This window comes from Opisthocomus hoazin, chromosome 21, assembly GCF_030867145.1.
Source record: "Opisthocomus hoazin isolate bOpiHoa1 chromosome 21, bOpiHoa1.hap1, whole genome shotgun sequence".
NCBI lineage: Eukaryota > Metazoa > Chordata > Aves > Opisthocomiformes > Opisthocomidae > Opisthocomus > Opisthocomus hoazin.
The window spans coordinates 12,966,217-12,984,146 of NC_134434.1; the positions used below are offsets into that span (position 1 = coordinate 12,966,217).

Here is a 17,930-nt window from a genome sequence, read left to right on the forward strand (position 1 = left end):
CTTTGTGCAAGGCCTGAGCCACTGGCGAGTGCTACTGCCGTGTCCCACAGCGCAGGTGAGGATGCTGTTGCCAGTCTTATTCCTGAGCGTCACGGTGTGACTGGGCACTTCAGCCACGCAGTATCATGAATAAATCGACACAGTGGATACGTGGTCTGTCTGATACCTAAATACTTACTTTCAAAAAAAGTGACTAACTGAAATGCTGTTCCGTTTGATTGTAGAGGTACGTTTATCCACTATCCCACTTAAAGCAGATTTTGATTAGAATTACCTAGCTGATGCTGTACAACAGACAGTGATGTGATGAAGTACTGGCAGAGCAGCCTGGAGCCAGCACCAGGTGGGAAGACTCGCTCTTTTACCTGATTTTTGATCCATGTAAAATGGCCTGCATACTTCATAAGGATTTGCAAGTAGTACAAGGAGGAGGAATTTGAGATGAAATCAGTCTAGGTACGTGTGAAGGGCGACCGTCATTAGCACAGCCCTGGTGTCTGCATCAGCAGTTAGGGTTATTTTCATTCTTACCGTCACATTAGAACAGATGTTCAGGGGTTTTCCAAATGCAGTGGAGTTTTCATCAACTAAGACAGACGCCCGTACTCTCTCGGGTCACCTGAAGGGTAACTTCAATGGGAGGACAGGGGGCTGGTGCTGCAGCAGGTTAAGATCTGCAAAACCTTCGAAGCACTCTGCAGAAAGCTTAATGTTTTAGTTAAAGTTGTTTCCTTGCTATTTCAAGTGAGCGCAGCTGACTGGATCAGGAACAGCTTACAACTGCACCAGAGTGAGAGGATTTAAGTCATCCTTGGGGAGTGGTTTCTGCTGCGTCCTTCTCCAGGGAGACAGCAGGTTCCAGCTGGCCGTTCTGCTGATACAGCTTTTCAAAGGTAAGAAGTTCCTGAACAGCAGCTGCGGTAAACAGTGCTGAACAAGAACTGGTTTGCACTGGAAGTGGGACTTGTTTTGGTATAAACACCAATGCACGCATCCCAGGCAGTAATTCGTGTACTCACTGTGTTTACGTGGCACGGGCAACACAATTCAGCTGCTGCCCTTCAGCAACCACCGCTGGTTCCTCAGTTACATGTTTATTCCCCAGAACCTCTGGCAATAGGAATGCTGGCTGTGATCATCAGTGAATACAGCAAAATTAGTCACTTTTATTTAAAAGAAATAACATATTACAAATAAGTGTGCAAAACAATTTCTGTGGTTAAATACACATAAAAGCAACATGCAACCCTGACATCAAAATCTGCGTAGAAGTTAGTCCTTAGTATGTTACGTGACGCTAAAAGAAACTTGTCAAATTTAAGAGTTTGCAGCTAAGCAATCTGAAGTGAACTGGCATGTCAGGTTTGAAGCGTCTGTGAAATCAAGTTTCAGAAGAGCAAGACGTCCCTCCCCCAGGTACCGAGTGCTATGAGCGGAGCGCTTGTGTCTATTTCAGTTTCTAGCTCAGCATCTTGTGCCTTAGTTCAGCAGTAAATATTAATTGCTGTGTTACAATTTTGGGAAAGAGTTTACAAGTCAGTTGGTTTAGTCTAACCTAACTGTCCCTAGGCCAACAGCATTTAGTATGCAACTTCTCAGATGAAAAAACAAAAGTTTACAAGTTTAAAGCCGCTGCAGAGATGTACACCTGCTGCCACCTCGTTCACTCATTGTGCTGGATGTGCCCGTGGCCTGTCCCTCCTCCGGCTGAAGCACAGCAACTGTGGGAGCAGCCAGCACAGCCGTCACGCCAGTACCGAGGGCGGGTTTTAAACCTGGAATGGCTGTTCTGTTACAGAAGGAATCACCGCTGCGGCGTCAGGAGCTCCAGGCGCCCGAGTGCGCTGGGTGCTTGCTCCATGCCCCGAGGAGCGGTCAGCTGGCTCAGCCAGTGCCTAAGCGTGCCTTTGGCTACTCTGTACAGTTTGGCACCTGAGACAGGTAGTGCCGAGCGCTCAACGTAACCAACATTGGCAGGCGTACAGGAGCAGCAGCCTGCGGCCATGGGACCATCACCCAGCCCCACGCACCAGCTCGGAGGACAAGCGTGGCTCAAGCTACAGTTGGCTACGGCTCCACGCTTGTCATCTCTTCTGCTCTGTCACTGCGAGCTGGGCTCGGGGAGGGGGAAGGCAGCACGCCTGCTCCTAGCTGAGCTGGCAGAGGTTTATCTGAGCATGATCCATAGGACTGCCCCCACTCCCAGCCCTTCAGGGGAAGTAAAGCAATGCCTAAAACCTTCTGTTTTCACATCCCTTTTTCTAAGGCTACTTGTACCTGCGTACAGCCCCCTGCAGATCGTGTAGCACGGCAGGCACTCGTGTTTCATCTAAAGTCATTTCACAGTTTAGATTGAGAAACCCAATAGGCACAAGCTTGTTGAAAGCCACATCTTGAGAACTTGAGTCGATGACAGTAACCCAAAGAGATTTTAATGATGAATACTTGCAGAAATGAGAATAAACATACGTAGTCCACTACTTCAGAGCTTGTTCTGATCGTGTTGGGCCAGGCTTCTCAGTGCGGTCTGCTAAACTTCTGGATCAGTACTGGACATTCATATACTGTCCTTCCAAAGATGTGGAATAGCCAAGGCAGTGCTTTGACCCACGTGCTCCCTCAGCTCAGTCAAAGCTTGTCATCCGTCATTTCTAGAAACTGCGCATAGACATCCCTTGAGCATTCCCCTTTTTGGTTGAATAAGAACTTGTAGTAGCTGCCGTCCGCACATATTGCTGAAACAAAACCAAAGTCCTGTTAAGTTCGGCTGTTGAGAGGCACCATTCTGCTCCTCCAGCAGCAGCTTGGGCTGACCTCCCACGCCACCGGGACACGGGGTGGTGTGGGGCACCCGATGGCAGTCAGCCCTCGGGCGCTGTCAGCCCAGCATCGCGCCCACCCCACGCACCGACCGATCCCGCTCCCTCGCAGGGCAGCTCCTGTTCTCGGCTGACAGGGACATGCAACATCATCTCATCGTGGCGTTCCCTCCAGCTCGGAGCCAGTGTAGGTGGGAGACCTGGGGAAGCCCCCAGTACTCACCTATAACAGCGTTTGGCTCTGTTCCAAAGGCACAAATGCACGGAGAGCCTGAGGGAACCTGAAATTTGGAAAAACTCCATTTGGAACTGAAGTATTTGGGGAGAAAGCTGGCAGAGGCCAAACTGAAAGAGAGAGAAAAAAAAGGTATAACAACTTGGTAAGGTGTTGACCAGCCTTGATGTAGAACTGCTGGTGTTTGAACAAGTCGCAGGGTTCACACTAACTGCTATTTTCAGTTGGCTTTTTATTTTCTTCTATGGAGTACTGGGTAATACATATAATTCCCCTTCTAGGAAAGAGCGGCCCTACAATTACCTTTCTGGCTCTATGTTTTTAAGCAACTGCAAAAACTGCCACAAGGATTGATTTTAGTGGAGATTGCTTTATGTGAAATGTCCACAAAGTATGTCTATGCGAAGTGACAGCCACTAAAAACCCACCCGAACCCCCTGGAACGCTACAGCTCGCCCAAGGACAGTGGAACCCTGGCAGCTGCTGTACAGTCCTAAATCTGCAGCTCTCCTCACGTGCAGCAGATGACTCTTGCTACCGCCAGCACCGCAGGTATTGGCTGCTGCTTGGCAGGCCCAGTGCTGAGGGCACCCGCCCCAGGCCCCCCACGGGCTGCCGACAGGCTCACCCTACCTTGACTGCTTATTTCTCTTAGGGTCTTCTGCAGCAAAAATATGTACTGTGCCATGGTCGCTGGATACACAGATGAGGGAAGCATCCTGATTGAAGTTAATACTGTAGGGAACACAGACAGGTGCTGTAGTTCTACCGGAACGTACCCACAGCTTCTGCTATGCCTGGCTCTGCTCCCGCAGCTGCCCTGAGCTCCTCTCCTACGACCACTCCAGTTCAGCGCCGCTTGGCTGGCGGGATGAACAGCCCCTTTGGGCTCGCACAGAGGGCCTGAGCCATGCCGGGGGCTGCCCCGACACAGACACGAGCAGTGCGGGCAATTCTACCACTTCTACTGGAAGAAAATGCACGGCCTCTGCCCCGAGGAGGGGGCAGGTGTTGGATAAAACGTGCAACGCTCCTTCCCCAAAGCGGTGCCAAGCAGAGGGATGAAGTCTCCCCCGTGCTTCCAGCAACGGATCCGTCAAACTCCTGCCGTGGGCTCCTGCATGCGCAGCAGTGCTGCATTGCACTGAACGCCCCTGGCCCCCGGGCGCTCATCCCGGTCCCTTGGGGAAGCGTCGGCCTGCATCGCTGCACTCCCCGTGTTTCAGTGGGACGTCCGCGCAGCCCCCCAGCCACAGCTACTCCACACAGAGAAGCGGGACTGTCAGTGTAGGCGGTTTTGTCCCAACCCCTGTAACCTGTGTCGGGCTTCACCCAGCTGCTGCTCTCTCCTCACCGTCGCCAGCAGAGGAAGCAGCGCAGGCCCTGTGCAGCCTGGGGAGCTCTGGCTGCCAAGAGTTCTGCCTTGCGCCTGCGGCAGCGTAACTCTCCTTTGCCTTCTGAAGGGGACTCGGGTGCTGTTTGCCAGGCTGCCTCAGCACCGCGCTCCCCACAAGATGCCAAAGCGGAAGCAATTAAACATACCAGTATATATTGGCTGCCTGTGATCCTCTTCGTAGCTCCTGGATTAAATGCCCTGATGAAGTATCAAATATTCTTATGAGGGTCCCCTTGAAAAGGAATCAAGCATTGTATTAGGAAAGACAGGACTCCATTTATGTCTGTGAATGCCTCCCAAAATTCTGTCTGACCAGCATCCCCCTACATGCACCACTGGATTTTTCATCTTGTTAGATCTGAAAGAACCTCTCAATGTTAATTTGTGAGACAAATACCGATTTCACACCACACCCATCACCACAGCGCTGTAATGCTTTGGTGTACGGTCTTACAACTCTGCTACTCAGCTAAGTTTGTTTCACCTCACTTATACTGTAAGGCACCAGTGCAGCCCTGGCATTAGCTGGCCAGCATGAGAGCAGACTTGCATACAGGCTTTTGTGCCCAGGCTCTGCGAAGCAGTTCGGTCTTGTGCCTCAGTCAGTGCTCTGTTCTGGTTGCTCCTGTGCCGTGGGTTTTGCACATACGTGTACCAGGCTGCGGCTGGTCTTGCCTTACAGTTAGTTCAGCTGAAGTAATCCAGAAGAATGAGTTCCCTGTCACTTGCTCGTTATCTGTACTGCTCCCCCTCTGAGACACCCCGTAGCGGAGCCAGGTTACAGAATGCTGCATTAGGAAACTGTACTTCATTAAGAGCAAACTAAGCATGACACCAGAGAAGCAAAACAAGTCTGTGTGTCCCAGATGAAGTGGTGGACAGTTCACGAGTACTTTCATCTGATGAAGAGTGGGTATACGTTGTCACCTACAACTCATGGTATACACTTGGTTAACAACTGCATCTCTCCCACTGCACACCAGTAAACAGCAGAACCCAGAGAGATTCAGGTAAATGCCAGCTTAGTTTTCCTTTAAGAAAGGAAACATCTTGAGATGTTTGCTTACAGTATGGCAGGATGGCACTTTGCCCATACTCCTGTTTCAGTTTGAAAATGCTGTTCAAACTTTTTCTCTATGCAAAAAAAGCAATGTCTCAATAGAAATTCAGCAGATTATTATTCTTTTTAGCAATGGAGGTAGCAGTTTTAAAGCTTTGTTTATAAGACGTATGATAATTATGATTAGTTGAGAGAGACTATAGCTGCATTTTCTTTTTTTAAGCTTTTTGAGCTATAGGCTGTGCAGTAGAAACTATTCTAAACAGAGACTTGCCAGACGCATTGAGCTTGTCTTTGAGAAGCTCATTTCAGTTGAGTGGAAGAAGCGGGCGAGTACTCAGCTTGCCTCACCCCTGTCTCCCTGATGTCCCTCTGATGCCTGGGGCCCGGTCACCCCGGGGGAGGTGACGGTCCCTGGCAGAGGTCACCGACGTCCCAGGGAGCAGGCAGGTCTGGGACTTGCTTTGCAGCCTTTCTGCCTCCCGCAGCATCAGCCCAGGCCAGAGGGGTCTGTGCTGTGCAGTGACGTCAGGCCTTTGTCAGCGTATTGCGGTTCTTTAGCCCTAGGTAACGTACGACCGCGTGCAATTTGGTAGATAGCCCAAGAATCATTTTATCATTCACACTCTGTGTGAAAACATCTGCAGTGTGTGTATGAGAAAAACAGCAGCCGTGCACCTCCCTGCCCGTCTGTAAGGGGCGAAAACCCAGCGCAGAACTAAGTCCTGCAGTGTGACAGACCTACTCACAAGTATTTCTTTAGCCAGTGGTTTTAAAGGGAACTGAAGCAGAAAACAATAAAGGTGAAAGAATGCAAGTAAGGTTACCCCCTGCCCCCTTCATTTTTAAAATTAACAGTATTCATTGAGGAGCACATGAAACACGTGAACAGCATGCACCAGATCTCATCCTAATGTCACTGAAGTGTCACTGCTGCAGGCAGCTAAACCAGCAACACTGCCTAGGGCGCAGCACCTGGATGGCTGTCTCGGGGTCCTGACGAAGGCTGAGAATGCATATTGCAATGACAGCTTTTCCAGTCAGTTATTTCTGTGTCTCTCCTACAGCTGGATGCGACTTGCCGTTTTAGAAGGACTTACAGTAGAACGCACAGCAAATGAGAGGTAGGAAGAGATTATTCTTACTTTTTCTGATGCTGTCGCAATTCTTGTTCCCTGCAGGTTTAAAGCTATACAGCTCAAGACTCCTTCGTGAGCCGGTATGTCTACAGGAGGCTTTTCTGTGTTAGCGAGGTCGACTATCTGCACGTGCCCAGTATGTGTTCCAGGAAACGCGAGAAGAGAATTATTACTATTTGGACACAGGACACAGAGACCTAAAAGACAAAAAAAAAGAAAAAAAAAAGAGAGTAACTGTGTAGTTTCCATCCCTTAATAAAGTTTTCAAACATAAGTTTCTAAAATATTGGTAATTTCAGAATAAACAAACATACATGTAGTAAATCAGAATTTCATTTTAACAGCTGTTGCAGTATCCAAATACACGATCTGCCTGTAAGTGCAGAGCACAGAGAAGTAGGGGGGTAGCATAATTTTAACTTGCTCTCTCATCACTTTATTTCAAAATAATCTAGTTGTGGTTATCCAAAATCTGGATGTTTTCAGAGATCAGCTTCATCAGCCTGTTCCAGCAAAGTTATTTAAAAAAAAAAAAAAAAAGTCTCCTTAGCAGCTTGGAAAGGGTAAGAATTTTAATTTCTCCTATGTCAGTAAAACTGGTTATTATTAATTCATGTTTGAACTTGGTTCTTACGGTACTTGCACTTCTTTTTCTTTGTAACTTTTTGCAGACCATGTAAGGTAAATCCCGCCTCTCCCAGGAGTTCTGCTGATACCAAGTCAATTCCTGCGCACTCGGTGCGCAGCTGGCGGGGCGATGGGCGGCATCACAGGAAACACCACGCGTGTCCTGCATCTTCCACCGTACGCCTACCAGGCTGTAAGCCAGGACGCCGGATCCGCAGTTAGGCCGTGTGGCCCCACGTGCAGCCAGCAAATCTGCTTTCGCTTCCAGCAGGCATGACGACCTCCAAAGACAGGGCCTGCAAGCCCAAGTAACCTCCTGGTGCAGAGAACATCTTGCTGACGGACAAGCCGGTCCTCCAAGATACCAAGCATGGCCAGCACCCTTTATTCCACTGCCTGGCGCTGTCAAGAAGAGTTTGGCTCTGTCGTTCTGTAACTGTCCTTCAAGCAGCTGTAAGCCACCGGCTGCAGATCGCCATTCCCAGTCTCCTCTCTACGTGAGGAAACAGGCCCAGCTCCCTCGGCCACAGGCTTTGGGACCCCGACCCCCCTCACAGCAGGACACGGTGGTGCCGGAGGCAGATGCTGACACGGCTGCCATCACACCCTCCGGTTGGAGACCTTCACGTGCACAGCCAGCCTGAAGCGCGCGACTGACGTGGGCGTACACTCATCTCCACTCTCCCGGCTCTCCTTCCAGCCCTTACCCACCTTTTCCAGTAACACCCACTGCAACTCCACCGTCTCCTTCAGCCAGGCCCAGGCCCTGCCCCTCCCGCACCTCCCAGAGCCGAGAGCTGCCGCCACACATGGACAGCACCTGGCCTGTGGCACTGACGCCCGGCTCGCTGCAGCACACCACAAAGCCGTACCTTGCTACTCAAAAAAAACACCATCAGTTTGCTAATTAGGCTCTTTCTGAGACTGTAGAGACCAGTTTGCTAGACACTTCTAGCTCTATTAGAAAAGACAAATGATGAACTTGAGTCGTGGCTGTGTTCATAGTTAAGCTTTCAGCGCAAAATACATCAAGTTTACAGGTTCTTTACAGAAGAAAGCGTATAGCTGTTACAGAAATCAAACCTATAACATAACAGGAATACATGAAAAAGCTTTTATGTGCCAAAGTATTAATAAATTTTAATAACCATTTTATAAACAGAAATCATCTCCAAAGGGCATGACAATAGCACAGTAAGTCAGCTGTTTAATGACTTACTAAATGAGACAGATTCAGGCAGCTAAAGATAAACAGCACAGCAAGAACAGAACAAAGATGCTTCCATTCCCCCCCCAACTCACCTTTAGGGTTGTAGCAGGTTTCAAAGACATGCAGCTGGTGGGGATTGTGTGTGAATGTGAAAACTTTAATCATCGAGTCCAAGACTACCACAATTCTGAAACAGACAAGAAGTTCCTATGGCTTGGGGTGGGTAAAACAGGGACGTACGTATCAGTTCAGACCTGCAAAGGTTTTCAGCTGATTTAACAGTTGTATTCTTCCCCCCCCCCCCACCAGACTTACAGCCTTGCTAAACCCCGTGCAGTTATGAGGCTGCAAAACACTTTTATCCAAAGCTGTGACAGCAGAACCCCTCTGCCCACACCTACACAGCCTCCAGCTGCTAACAGATGCGCTCGCTCTAGAGAGCCGCTTGAATTCCCTTCACACTCGTCCAGACCCAGACTGACAGTCAGCAGTCGCCACGCAAGAACATTCCCCTACACAAAGGGACCAGAAAGTCTTACAGGCTTTTCACCGAGGTTTCAGACACCAGTATACTTGAGCTGCGATCTGTTCACACCTAATGCTCACCCCCAAAGCCTGATCTACCTTTAATGGCTGGTGCTGTTTACCTAGGTGTTAAAGCAGGACTGTTTTATTTCCACAAACAGCTGGACATGAGTAAGAACAGCGCATGAAGCCAAGGTGTGCCTTTGGAACACGTCTGGTGTACGTACCTGTCTCTTCGCAGCTTAACTGCTTTGACTTCTGTAGAAAACTCTATCTCAATGACGGTCTTCTTCTTCAGGTCATCCCAGATCATTACTAGAACAGTGCAGAGATTGCACAGGTCACCAAGGCACATCCGAAGATCCACATCGTCTCCCTTACAACAACTTCTAGTTTCTGAGAACACCAACCGAGAGGTGCGTCCAGGAGCTAAGCAGGTACGGACTGGCATCCCGCTAACCAGGTGGTTTATCAACCCAGTCTTTCCTGCTACGACTGCTGCAGGTAGCAGCTGGTAAACTCTAGCCACAAAAGCTGACAACAAAACCACATTTTTCTAAAGACAATCGGCTTTTTTGTTTTGAGGGTTATCAAAGAAATAAGGCTGCAGTCAAAAACGTAGTGCATTTTCCTACAAAGCCTGCCGACCAGGCACCCCTTCCCCCTGAGGCTGCCGAGCCAGAGTCCCTCTGCGGAGTTAACTGTGAGGAGTGCAGGCGCTGTCAGCCGGCCTGGCAACCGCTCACGGCAGGTAACTGCCTGTTAGCACCGCAGCCGTGGGGACGCAACTTGCTTCACCACATTTACTTAAACCTGCGGCACCGTCCCCTGCGGCCGACCTTCAGAATGCCAGTCCCCAGCTGGAGGCATTTGCTCTGGGAGCTCTGTGGGCAGCTTCACACAGACAGCAAGGCAGACAAGATCTGCTCCTCCAGACTCACCTTTGTTCGGTGGGTACTTCGGTTTTTTTCCTCCACCTACTAGTGCTAAATAGTTGCAACGAAACAACATTTCGACATGGCCAACACCACCCTCTAGAAATTCTGAAAGACAAATGTATTTTATTTAAAAGTGTCAGAATCTGTTAAAATGCCATCTAATTTTTACCACTGTTACCAGAAAAGCTCACGTTATCTTGCACTTCTCTGAGGCACCCAAGAACAGCAGTATCTTCCTACCCTGGCTGACCTTAAAAACCAGAAAATCCCCTCAGAATAGGGGTGACAGACAAGAAATCCTAAAAGGATGGATTTTGAGGTTTTTTTTTGTTTAAAAGTTATATTAAAACATGCTGTATGAGAGGAGATCAAGCAGTATCATCACGGCAGCTTCTGTTGTCCAGTGGGTTTGTACAGATGCTTAGACAGCCTGTCCAGCTAGCTCAGATTCACTCCCCTCACACAGACACCTCTCCAGCCTGGTGTTGCTCTGTGATGCTAACGCCACGCGTTTAGAAAAACACCCATTATATTCATCAGTCGCGAACCTTTCTATCTGCAAGGGGATTTGTGTTTGTAGACTCAGTGGGTTTGAGGAAAAGGCAAAACACACACACACGTAACTGAACCAGAATCTCCAGCGCTGTTCTCTGGAGCCTGCCCGTAGCTGCCAGAAGAGGCAAGAAGCACAGCCCGGCTCCAGCCAGCCTCCGCTCCGGGAGACGCAGGGAAAGCAAGATCGATCAGCTGGGGCAGGCAGCTTCTGATTTATGGTGCGAGGAAAGCAGAACAAGATGCCATGCTTATGGTGGAAGTGGGGGAACAAAATATCAACCAGGGGATTTTATAATAAAAGCATTTTTCTATTTGATGACATTTGAGTGGGGCCTTGGCTTTGTTTATGTAGCTTAGAGGGATGCTTGGCATTTCTCTGGGGAGAGAGAACTGAACTGTCAGGAGGAGAGGCTGTAACTGCGGCTTTCAAGGCAGATGAGCAGAGTTAAAACCAAGCTTCTCCTTTAAAAGACTGTCTGATACCTCCACAGACTGGCAGGTTGCGGCAGGCAAGGTGGACCAAACTAGTAAACCATTTCAAAGTGAAAGGAAGAGTTGAAATTTCATGAGGACTCAAGCAAGACCCACTGTGAGATAGAGGGATGGGAGAAAACAGCAAAAATGCCTGCGGAGCTGGAGGAAGCGCTGCCATGGAAGAGGCAGCCGTATGCACGAAGGACAGGACAAGGGAGGGTCAGTGGGACATGAAGCAGCACCGCAGTACATCTGGCTGAGGAATCTACGCTGGGACTTGAGCACACAGCGCTGAAGGTGCCTGCCTGGAAAGACAGTCACATGGGAGCAACAAAGACTTGGATTTCATACAAGTCCCCGTGGTTTCCTCAACAGCACTTCTGACTGCCGAGTTTCCTTCCTGGCCAGCTGTGTTTGGACTCTACCCCCTTCTGCACCAGAGCTGCCTCCTAACTCCATTAAAGCGTGTAAAGCATGACAGCACATTGTGTTATGAAGAGGTATTACCACCACGACAAAAAGTTGTAAAATATTTACGAATGAGAACCTGAGACAATTTAACAATTTGCAACGTGTTCTGAATCCATCTTAGAACAGGCACCTTAATCATTATCGTTACAGTTCTGACATGTGACGCTTGGACGGGGAACTTCATGGAACTCCTGGATATGAGAGAGACAAGCCAGCGTGTAACTGTCAAGACTTGGTTTCATGCTGGGTGACAGAAATCAGTCAGACAAGCTCCAACTGGGCCTATCTCCGGTAGGTTTAAGCACACCTGAAAGATGACCAAGATTTCTCCGTGTCCCTATGCACCGGCACGGTCTGACCCCTCAGAGCCCGCGGGGGAAAGGCAACCTGACATTTCACCACAGGAGTCCTGGAAGCACGTCCCGAGCTACTGGCAGGGAGAGCGAGACATGAAACTCAGCAGGACTTCACCCTCAACTGCGATCCTTTTAGCACACTGTCACAGACGACAGCCCCAAGACATGGTGCTTATGGAAGAGTTTGCTATTAATAACAGAAAAGAGTTTGTCAGCTTTGGCCATATGAACAGTGCCCGAAATCTCTTACAGCACTAGAAAGTGAAAGCATGCCTGGTTTCATAGGAACTGCTATTTTAAATACATTTTTCCTCTTATTAAATACTTTCCATCACCACAGGCTGGAAGCGCTGGGAAACCTGTTTAGAGTGGCAGCTTTCCTCCTGTATTCAGGGTTAGAATCACACGGCTAGGTCTCATTTTCCCTTATTTTGATTCTGTTACGATTGCTTTCTGCTAAGAAGTCCCACTGCCTGTTAACAGAGCTCATCTAGTCATTTCTGTTGGGACACAACAGTAGGTTTACCACCCTGAGATCCTCCCAGATGTTTCAAGCATACAGAGAACATGAAATTTAGTTTAAGAGAAGGCTGAGCTCACAGCGCTCTTGGAAGCAATACTCTAAGCAAGTACGCGCAGCGCTAGGTTCGGTTCCCCAGTAAGACAGCAGTGGTTTTATTGCTGCACTAGATCATCCAGATTACTGCCTGAGAACAGAACAACTTCTCTTGGTGGTACACAATACTGCTGCAGCGAGCAACTCTCCTCCCACTTGCGAACACCCAGGCAACTTATCTCCTATTCAGGGCTACAAACACGGGCGACAGTTAACACAGTTCAGCCTCTGCAAGAAGGTGAGGCAAATTCATCGTCAGCCAGCTTTATGCAAATGAACAGCATAAAAAGGTCTGCCCAGGCAGCGGCAGAAGTGACAGTCCCTGTGGGACCGGCACGGACTTCCTTTCTGGAGGCTTTATTCGAAGCTTTCCAGTGATGGCATAGCCAAAGCTAAGCAAGAATCTTACAGAAAAACACCGGCAGGCTGAGCTTCCAATACAGAATTAGCACGGTATAATAAGTAAGCGTTTTACCTTGTTTCTCTTTTTCTTTGAGTGGATCTGCATTATAAACTCGGAATCCGTTTTCCATTCCACATGCAAAGCATCCTGTAGTAAAAAGCACACACATATACACATATATAGTAACGGCGAGATACACTTAAGAACTAAGCAAGAGCCAGAGGGTTAAGAGAGCGTTACTCGATAAATGCATTGTTAAATTCAAGCTGAAGACTATTTGCAGGCTTTGTTAGTCTTTGCAAGTGAAAACTGCTTAAAGAAGGTGTCCTTTATGCTGGCCTCTACTGCAAGTGGAATGTTCTCAGTATTCTTTGTAGAGAGGCGAGAACACAACAGAAGGAAAGGAGAGCGGTTCCCAACCCATCTGCACCCTACGCCAGGCACCACAGCGGGGAGGAAACCTGCACTTCAGCTTTTACGGTCCAACAGTCATTACGAAGCAAACCCCCTCCTTTCGCATTAGATCCGAATTTACACCATGATTACGACTGCGTGAGGTATGATCCATCGTTCACGCTCCCACAGAAGAGAGCTGCTCAAACACAGTTTTTAAGAACGTTCTAAGGAGAGCCTGCTACTGTCAGATGCCAATAATTAATGCACCTGAACCAGGGAATGATTTGAAGCCAGACGAAAATACTCTGGAAAATTATTTTAGTTATATTTATGTACACAATTACACACATGCCTTTACAGTGGAACCCATCAGACTGCCAGTATCCTGCCCTGCTGTTTTAATCACTAATGCATGAATGTAGTTACTAGTATAAAGAAATGCCAGTGTGACGTTAGAGCAGTTACAAGTCATTAAGAAGCAGCTGCCGTCGCTAGAGGCAGACTGACAGCGGGTTAGTTGCTACACAATTTATACGCGCTGTTTCAAAAATCCAGTTAAGATCTTCAAGGTAGCTGAACCGAGGTACTCAAATTGGTCTGGTTTTATTCTTATGCACTGCAATGACTGCAACGATTTGAGCCCCCCAACTAGAAATGGAGGAGCTACGTCTAAACGCACCCCCTCCCCAAATGCAACACCCAAAAGTCACAGGGTGGGTGGGGGAAGGAAGTCTCTCAGCGTAAGCTCTCCAAGCCATTTGCTCATAGCCAGGTGACCCCAAAACCCCAACCAACCAAATCCAGCAGCAACAAACAGAAGGCATCACACATCCCCTGCCTCACAGACCAGTATCTGATGCGGTGTGGAGGCGTGCGTACGTTTGGCAGTGTTCTTAGGGTTCCTGTTCACTCTCCTCACACATGCAAAGGAAAAATTACTACAAGATCCATCTCTGCAGCCTTCAACGTAGAAAGGAAACAAGCTGACCCTCTTGTTTTACCGCCAGTCACTCGCAGCAGAGTCACAGACCCAATATGCCGGACTGTTCTAACAGTACCACCGTTAGCTAAACAGTGAAGAAAACAATGCACACAACTACCCTGCTCCCCCAACCCCAAAGACTCACAGGCACAACTTCACCCTGTACAACATTTTGTCATTAATTAAGTGCAAAAAGTTATTGTTTACATACATAAACACACATAGAGAGCGGTTAACAAGAATATAATCATTATAGAAAGATTAGTAACCATATGGAAGCAGATGCTTTTCAATTAACTACATTCATTTCACCTCCTCCCTTCTCAGTGCATCGTTCTTCAGTTCGCTCTGTGGCTGAATAGAGAGAAACTGTGGCACGGCTGAGCTGCTGCCCGGGGCAGGGTGCTGCACTGGGGTAACCAGAAAGCAGGTGACAATGGAAACACTTTGTCTAAAGCCACAAGAGCAAGCACAGAATCCCACCAACGTTTACGGGCTCCTATAGCTAAGCATTCCAGTCCGCGCCTTTAGAAGAGATCCAGTGAAGAAGCCGTTTTCAACAGCAAAACGAGCCCACACCTCCATTTTCAAACCAGCCTTACACCACAACAGTGACAAAGGAGAAACCTGTCAGCAATGCACGCAGACGCGTAATTTATTATGATGTTTTGTCTGGTCATTTCTGTAAAGCACTTCAGTGTCCTTCTGAAGGCATTAGAAAAGCACCTGAAGTCAGGAGTGTACCAGCTTGAAATTAAAAACCTAAAGTCAGAATATTCTGTTTCAAAACAACTGAGAACACCTTGCAATATGGGCCTTCCATTTTTTTTTGGTCACATTACTTCTTTATTTTTTAATTTAAAAACAAAAAGTAGCAAAGGCCCCCAATATAAGAATACAGGATCACTCCACACAGAGCAAGGGGAGCACGTTTCAGACAAACGGCAGATGCCAGCTCTATCACTTGCCAGCCAGGGAGGTTGCGACTTGCCGAGACTTACTAGCTCACTCCTCCCGCCTTCCATCATTATGGGATGGGCTAGTCTTAAATTACTAAGAAATTAGGTTATTGTGACAATATATGCAGACACCCACACTAGTAAGCTTCAGCACTCAAGTGACTCACATTTCTACTTTTGGTAGAAGCCACGAGGAAGAAGTGAGCTTTGCCTCTTCTCTGCTCCTCTTGGAGCAGCCAAAGAATTGCCTTTCCTTTAACGCTTTAAAAAGGCCCTAAACTAGCAAAAAGTTAGCACGCTCCCTACAGCTCAAAAGCCATCATTCCTAAATGGGAAGAGCTCCAGGAGCCCGCAAATGAAAGCCAAACATGTTTTTTCTTCAGGTTTTCTGTTGTTACTCATCTGGCTGGCCAGGCTGGGTAGGACAGGACTTCAACACCGTCAGCTCACCGATTCCCAAGGCAAATTCCTAAACGTACTTTGGATGTGACATTATTCAAAAAAAGTTTATTTTGCGTTTCCTGCTATGGAATTTAAGGAAGCCTTTGCAACAAAGAACAAGTTTTACACACTAAAATGACGTTCCACAGGCACTCTGCAGTCAGAGAGAGCCTCACCTCCTCACACAGTTCTCTCCACAGCCCGGCCCCATCACGGGCCGAGCACCCAACACCGCCGCTTCCTCACAGACCCCTGCAGATCTGAGGCGCAGCTCATCCTCGCAGGTCTTTTTCCATCTCTGTTGCAAAGGCAAGATGAAAACGAGTGCAGAGTTGCTGCAAACCAGACTATTCTGTCATTTTCAAGTCAACAGGATAGCGCGGAGAGCTACCAAGCAGCTCGCTTCATTAACAGCTTGCGATACGACTGACAAAACGCCATCAGAGACGTCAGACTAGACTCAACAGAATAATTTGTGTTTCCACACGACGACTTCAACAGCATCAGCGACAGGCATGGGAGCTGCAGCCTACGACGCCAGCAGCTGCAAGCCTGCCTTCGGCAAGAGTTATCACTGGTCAGGACAAAAGGATGTTACAAAATGGTGACCTCCTACTCCTTGTTCCACAAAAATGACACTGACTCATAAGACTGGTGCTATTTTTATATCATAAATGCCCGACGAGGCGTACGCACCCCCTTTCCAGAAAAGGCCTTCCCCTTTCTAACACAGGGAAAAACCCCACACCAAGCAGACAGCGAAGCCTGCCAAGAGGCCCACGTACCGTATCCGTGCGTGCCTTCTGCGTGAGCAGCGGTTTTAGCCGCCGCTTTTACAGTACAAATCCGGGAAAAACACCAGAAGCTGCCCCCCTCGCTCTGAACGCGGAGCGCCCACAGGGAGCAGGGGCGTTCAGCGCTCCCTGCCCCAGCAGCAGACCCCTGTCCGCGGGGAACCAGCCCCGGCAGCCCGGCCCCGGGGGCCCGCGCAGCTCCCGGCCGGGGCCGGGGGGCTCGGGCCCGCCCGGTGAGCGCGGCGGTTCCCCCCCCCCCCCCAGCTCCCTCCTCCGCGCCGCGGGCCAGGGCCAGGCCCGCTCAGCCCGCCCGCCGCCGCCGAGGCCTCCCGCGCCGGGCCGCGGCCGCTCAGCGCAGCCAGAGCCGCGGCAGCCCCAGGCCCAGACCGCGGACCGGCTGCCCAGGGCCGGGCCCGGCGGAGAGAAGCCCCCGCCCCGCCCGCTCCCCTCCGGGCGGCCCGGCCCCGTCGCCTCACCGTGGTCCTGGTTGAAGCCGGCGTAGAGCAGCCCGTTGCCGTGCGGGTTGGCCGGGAGCAGGTTCATGGCTCCTGCTCGTCTGCGGCCGCCCCAGCGCCGCCGCGGGAGCCCGCCCGAGCCGAGCCGGGCCGGGCTGGGCCGGGCCGGGCCGAGCCGAGCCGAGCCGAGCCGAGCCGGGCCGCGCCGGACAGGCCGGCCACTGCTTCCGACCCCGCCAGGTAGCGCCGCCGAGCGCGGAGGTCATCCACCCGCCAGGCGGGGGAGCGCCGAGCGATCGAGCGGCGCGGAGCCCCGCCCCGGTATAGCGGTGGGTGCGGGTGGCTGGGCGGGCGGGGACCGGCCCTTGCGGGAGGGGCACGGCGCTGCCCTGAGGGAGGGATCTGAGCCCTGGCGCGGGCTCCTGCCCGGGCCCGGCCGCAGGGAGCGGGGCTGCGTGACCCTGCGCGCACCCACACACGGGTGTGAAAACCCCCAGACCCGCGCCGCATCCCGACCAGACTTCGTCTCCTGAGGCGGTCAGAGCCTCGGTGCGTGAAATAACGAGCCCGCCACTTTTATTAAGTCTTCCTCATGGCGAGGCCGGGCTGGGGCAGTGCCCGCTCTGCGGAGGCCAGGCCGCAGGCACTGCTGCGGCCTCCCCTCCTGGCCTGCAGTGGGCTGGCCGGAGGACAGGCCCTGACCCCGAGGACACGCACCCGCAGCCACGCACACCCACGCCGCGGGGATCGAAGGGGCCAGGCTCGTCACTGGGAAGAGCTTTCGAACAGCGTGGCCGTGCGCGTGGAAGAGAAGGGCCTGTCCTGCACACGGCCGCCGGCCAGCACAACCAGACTGCTCCCGGAGCCTGGGTGTCTCCACGCTGGTTTAACCTCCCAGAGCTGTAGGCAGCTCCGCGCTTTTTCTCACGATTTCTTCGGCGGAACAGCTCCGTCACGACGCTGCAGTGTTTACCCGCAGCTCCCCCCCCACGGGCAGAGCGGGAGCTGCTCGTCACCGAGGGAGCAAGCCAACAGGAACTCCTCCCGTCACCATTTAGTCTTCAGCCATGAGAAGACTT

General features: G+C 50.5%; 1 protein-coding gene across 1 annotated transcript; it reads right to left on the reverse strand.

The window, feature by feature from the left end:
• Positions 1-1,146: 1,146 nt before the first annotated feature.
• WDR45B (WD repeat domain 45B) lies at positions 1,147-17,020 on the reverse strand. Its single transcript, XM_075440866.1, has 10 exons — positions 16,873-17,020; positions 12,897-12,971; positions 9,953-10,054; positions 9,239-9,326; positions 8,579-8,673; positions 6,656-6,846; positions 4,597-4,682; positions 3,688-3,789; positions 3,043-3,164; positions 1,147-2,735 (listed from the first exon to the last, which is right to left on the reverse strand). The coding sequence occupies exons 1-10, from the start codon at positions 16,937-16,939 to the stop codon at positions 2,629-2,631; spliced, it is 1,035 nt and encodes a 344-aa protein (XP_075296981.1). The 5' UTR covers positions 16,940-17,020; the 3' UTR covers positions 1,147-2,628.
• Positions 17,021-17,930: the final 910 nt, after the last annotated feature.